The 3,771-nt window shown below is 30.6% G+C and overlaps 1 protein-coding gene across 1 annotated transcript; it reads right to left on the bottom strand.

The window, feature by feature from the left end:
• Positions 1-2,778: 2,778 nt before the first annotated feature.
• Positions 2,779-3,368, bottom strand: LOC114179379 (late embryogenesis abundant protein 18-like). Its single transcript, XM_028065707.2, has 2 exons — positions 3,192-3,368; positions 2,779-3,104 (listed from the first exon to the last, which is right to left on the bottom strand). Exons 1-2 carry the CDS (start codon positions 3,276-3,278, stop codon positions 2,841-2,843), a joined length of 351 nt encoding a protein of 116 aa, XP_027921508.2. The 5' UTR covers positions 3,279-3,368; the 3' UTR covers positions 2,779-2,840.
• Positions 3,369-3,771: the final 403 nt, after the last annotated feature.

The raw sequence follows: 3,771 nt of genomic DNA, 5'->3' as shown, positions 1-3,771 counted from the left end.
GAGCAAGTGAACACCTCGCCCAGGCGAGAGGGGTCTCGCCTAAGCGAGATCCCGTGATGTTCCCTGGGTGCTTCCTCGAGCCCTCGCTTAGGCGAAGGGGGGCTCGCCTGAGCGAGCACGTCTCGCCTGAGCGAGACCCTTCAGTCTGGGCGAAGGGTTGGGCGAGGCAGTACGCTGTTTGGGTGCTTGTTGATTCTTGGATGATTGGTATTGGTTTGGGTGTGAATTGTATGATGAGAAACATGTATATAATGGAGTATTATGCATGCTTGGCATGAATCATGAATTTTGGATGATGGGTCTAGTAGGAAAGTTGGCATGTGAACTAAGTGAGTTGTTTATTGTTAAAGTGGCATGAACACGAGATGAGTTGAGATCCTATGAGCATGAATGGTTATGATGAATTGAAATGGGTTGGGCCTGCAACATGAAAGGCGTTGGTTTTAAAGGTTGGTACAATTAACGTATACGTGCATGGTGAATATCGTTTGGACTGCGTGGTTATGTTTTGTATGTGTCAGTGCATAATTCCTTGGGGGTCTCTAGGTGAGGCTTTCAGGGTCGCGCATCAGTGGTTGGGACGTAATTCCATGGCCCCTGGTAGTGGGAGTTCATGGTGGTGCCCCATCTGTATAACTAGGTAAGGATTCAAGTTAAGGTTGCATCCTGACACTCTAAGGAGCTAGTTAGTCTCACTTAGAGCAGACTGACTCCTGTGGTGAGACTAGCAGGAGGCCTGAAATTCATTAAGGGCTAACCTTGTGGTGAGGGAAATTTGATTCATCGTAACACTTGTAACACATAGCTCGGGGGTGAGCAGCTCGGGTTGAGCAGAGGTATCCACCACAAGTGCAAGCATTCATTGAATCCGACTAAGTTATACATATCTGGATGAGTCGAGTCATGTCGTAGTGTATTGGTTGGAAGGTCGTAACATGCTTGGTTGTGGTATGAATATTGAATGGTGAAAATATAATTGACTGTATGAAGAATATGTTATTGGCTCTAGCTTACCCGTTTTGTTGTATGGTTGTATTGTATGTGGCTGTTCTTTCTTGGGATGATCATCAATTTGATTGATGAGAGCAGATGGGCGAGGTTCTCGTGGTCAACAAGGGAATGGTGATTCCGCTGCTTAGCCATCTGGGCTGGAGTTTTCTTCATATTTTCTTTAGGGTTATGGCCCATGTATCGTTTTATGTATTTCTACTCTACACTCTTTGTTAGACTTGTACCTGGTTTCTGTTGGCATCGTGGTGTGTCAGGTTGTAGGGGTTGTGTTAAAGACCCCAAGACTACGCTATTATACTATCATTGCGTGAAGTTTCTTTTAATTTCGTTTAATAATTAAATGGGACGTTACAAATAATATAATTATAATTAATATTGGTTGACACATAATTATTAATTTTACATGAATAATTATTAATTTTACATGAACAGTGTAATAGTTAAGCACTTGTCTCGATTTTCTGAGTTATTACCATATGTCAAATCTAATAACAATACAAAGTATTAATTAAAAGAATTAAATATATAATTTAATTTTAAAAAAAATATTTTATATGACTTTTTCTTTAATATATTATTTTAGTTTAAAGGAAACATATTATATAAGGCTTTCTCTTTAACATATAATTTAATAAGATAAAGAAGGAAAATATATAATTTAATAAAATAAAGAAGGAAAATAGATATATAATTTAATTTAAAAATATATATTTTATAGTTTAGTTTAAGAAAAATAGTTTTAAGTGTCAAAGACCAAAACAATCCACAAAAAATCTATATTTATAAATTGTTAAATATATTATGTATTATATATTATTTATATATTGTATATTATATTTAATATTTAATATGCTAAATATAATAAAAACAAATAATATTAATTAAAAATAATCAAATATATAATTTAAGTTAGAGAAAATATATTTTATATGAATTTCTCTTTAATATATAATTTAATTTAAAAGAAATATATTTTATAATTTAATTTAAATGACTTTCTCTTTAATATATAATTGAATAAGATAAAGAGGTAAAATAGATATATAATTTAATTTAAAAAAAATAGTTTTAGGGATGAGCTAAGAGAAAAAAAACATGAAAAGAAAAATCTATATATTATTAAACTTATTATATATTATATTTAATATGTTATTAATAATAAATAATATTATTTAAAAAATAAAATATATAATTTAATTTAAAAAAAACATATTTTAGATGATTCTCTTTAATATATGATTTAATTTAAAGAAAATATATATTTTATAATTTTAGTTTAAAAAAAAGTTTTAAGATGAGTTAAGAGTAAAAAAAAATCAACCGAACAAAAATGTATATATTGTTAATTAAATATAATATATATTATATATATTTAATATGTTAAATATAATAATAATAATAATAAATAGTATTAATTAAAGAAATCAATATAACTAAATTTAATTAAAAAATAATTAGTTATAAATAAATTTTTTAAGAACTCTGAAAAAACAAACCAAACTCAAGAGAAAGTGACTCATGTAGAGTTTATTCGATATAAAGAAGCTAAGATAAAGAAAACTCAAGTTTAAATGCTCTGCTCAGGAGAAAGTGACTCATATAGAGTTTATTCTATATAAAGAAGCTAAGATAAAGAGAACCAATTATAAATGATAATGGTATTATTAATATTATTATATTATTAATATTATTATATGTCACCTGTATAAGGATGTGAAACTTTGAAGATCGTTGAAACATATAACTAAATAATATACATGGAAAGGATTTTGAGTAAAATTAAAGCTTTCTTATTTCATATATCTGCGAGAGGACAACTACTGAAAGATCTATATATGTTTGTTTCTGGGTAGATTTCTTTCTAGTGGATGAGATGGATAAGTGGGAACGACCCCAAAAGACTCATGCTGGTACTCATACTGAGTCTGATTATGTGTTCCTACTAAAGGATGTGATTGCTTGGTGCCAAGCTTTTCTGCAGCATGTCTAGCTTTAGCTTCATGCAGTTCCATCTTTGCTTTAGCTTCGTTTGCCTTTGCATGCTCATGGGCTATCACTCTCTCCTCTTCTGTTCTTGCAGTTGCCATTTCCGCCTGCATTACTCACCTCGATTACATTAGGTTTCGTTTCTCATGGAATTAACAACAAAGTTATAGAGATGGAAAAGCTGAAAAGCAAACCTTCTCGTCTATTTTGGCTTTATAGACGTCGACTTGTTCCTTGGCAGCACTGGCCATGTTTTTCACCTTCTCCTTTGTGGATTGCATCGCTGTTCCTGTCTCTCACAATTTCTTATCTTTCTAAATGGTGATGGATTTGAGCTGAAAAAATGGAGGTGGCAAAGGATTTATTTATTGGGAAGAGAAGAGTGCTACTTGTTCAACATGCAGACCTATTCTATCCACATGCTGCCACGTTCACACAAAACCATGATATATATATATATATATATATATATATATATATATATATATATATATATATATATATATATATATATGTATGGCCTTATCGTTTACGTATACCGACTTAACCCTGCCTTTAACCAATGGAATATACCTTTTGCTAAATATTTATTTATCATTACTTTTTCATCATATAGGAATCTCTTTCCGCTTTAAACTATCTTAATTTTTTTATTAGATCACCATAACCAAATTGTTAAATTATTTATTGCTATGATAAAAAAGTGTCATTTTAAAATATATCATAGGAAGTAAAATAAAATATATATATATATATATATATATATATCATATT

This window comes from Vigna unguiculata, chromosome 3 (assembly GCF_037176805.1).
Source record: "Vigna unguiculata cultivar grain cowpea cultivar isolate G323 ecotype 2 chromosome 3, ASM3717680v1, whole genome shotgun sequence".
NCBI classification, from domain to species: domain Eukaryota; kingdom Viridiplantae; phylum Streptophyta; class Magnoliopsida; order Fabales; family Fabaceae; genus Vigna; species Vigna unguiculata.
This window is presented reverse-complemented; position numbering and strand designations above follow the sequence as displayed.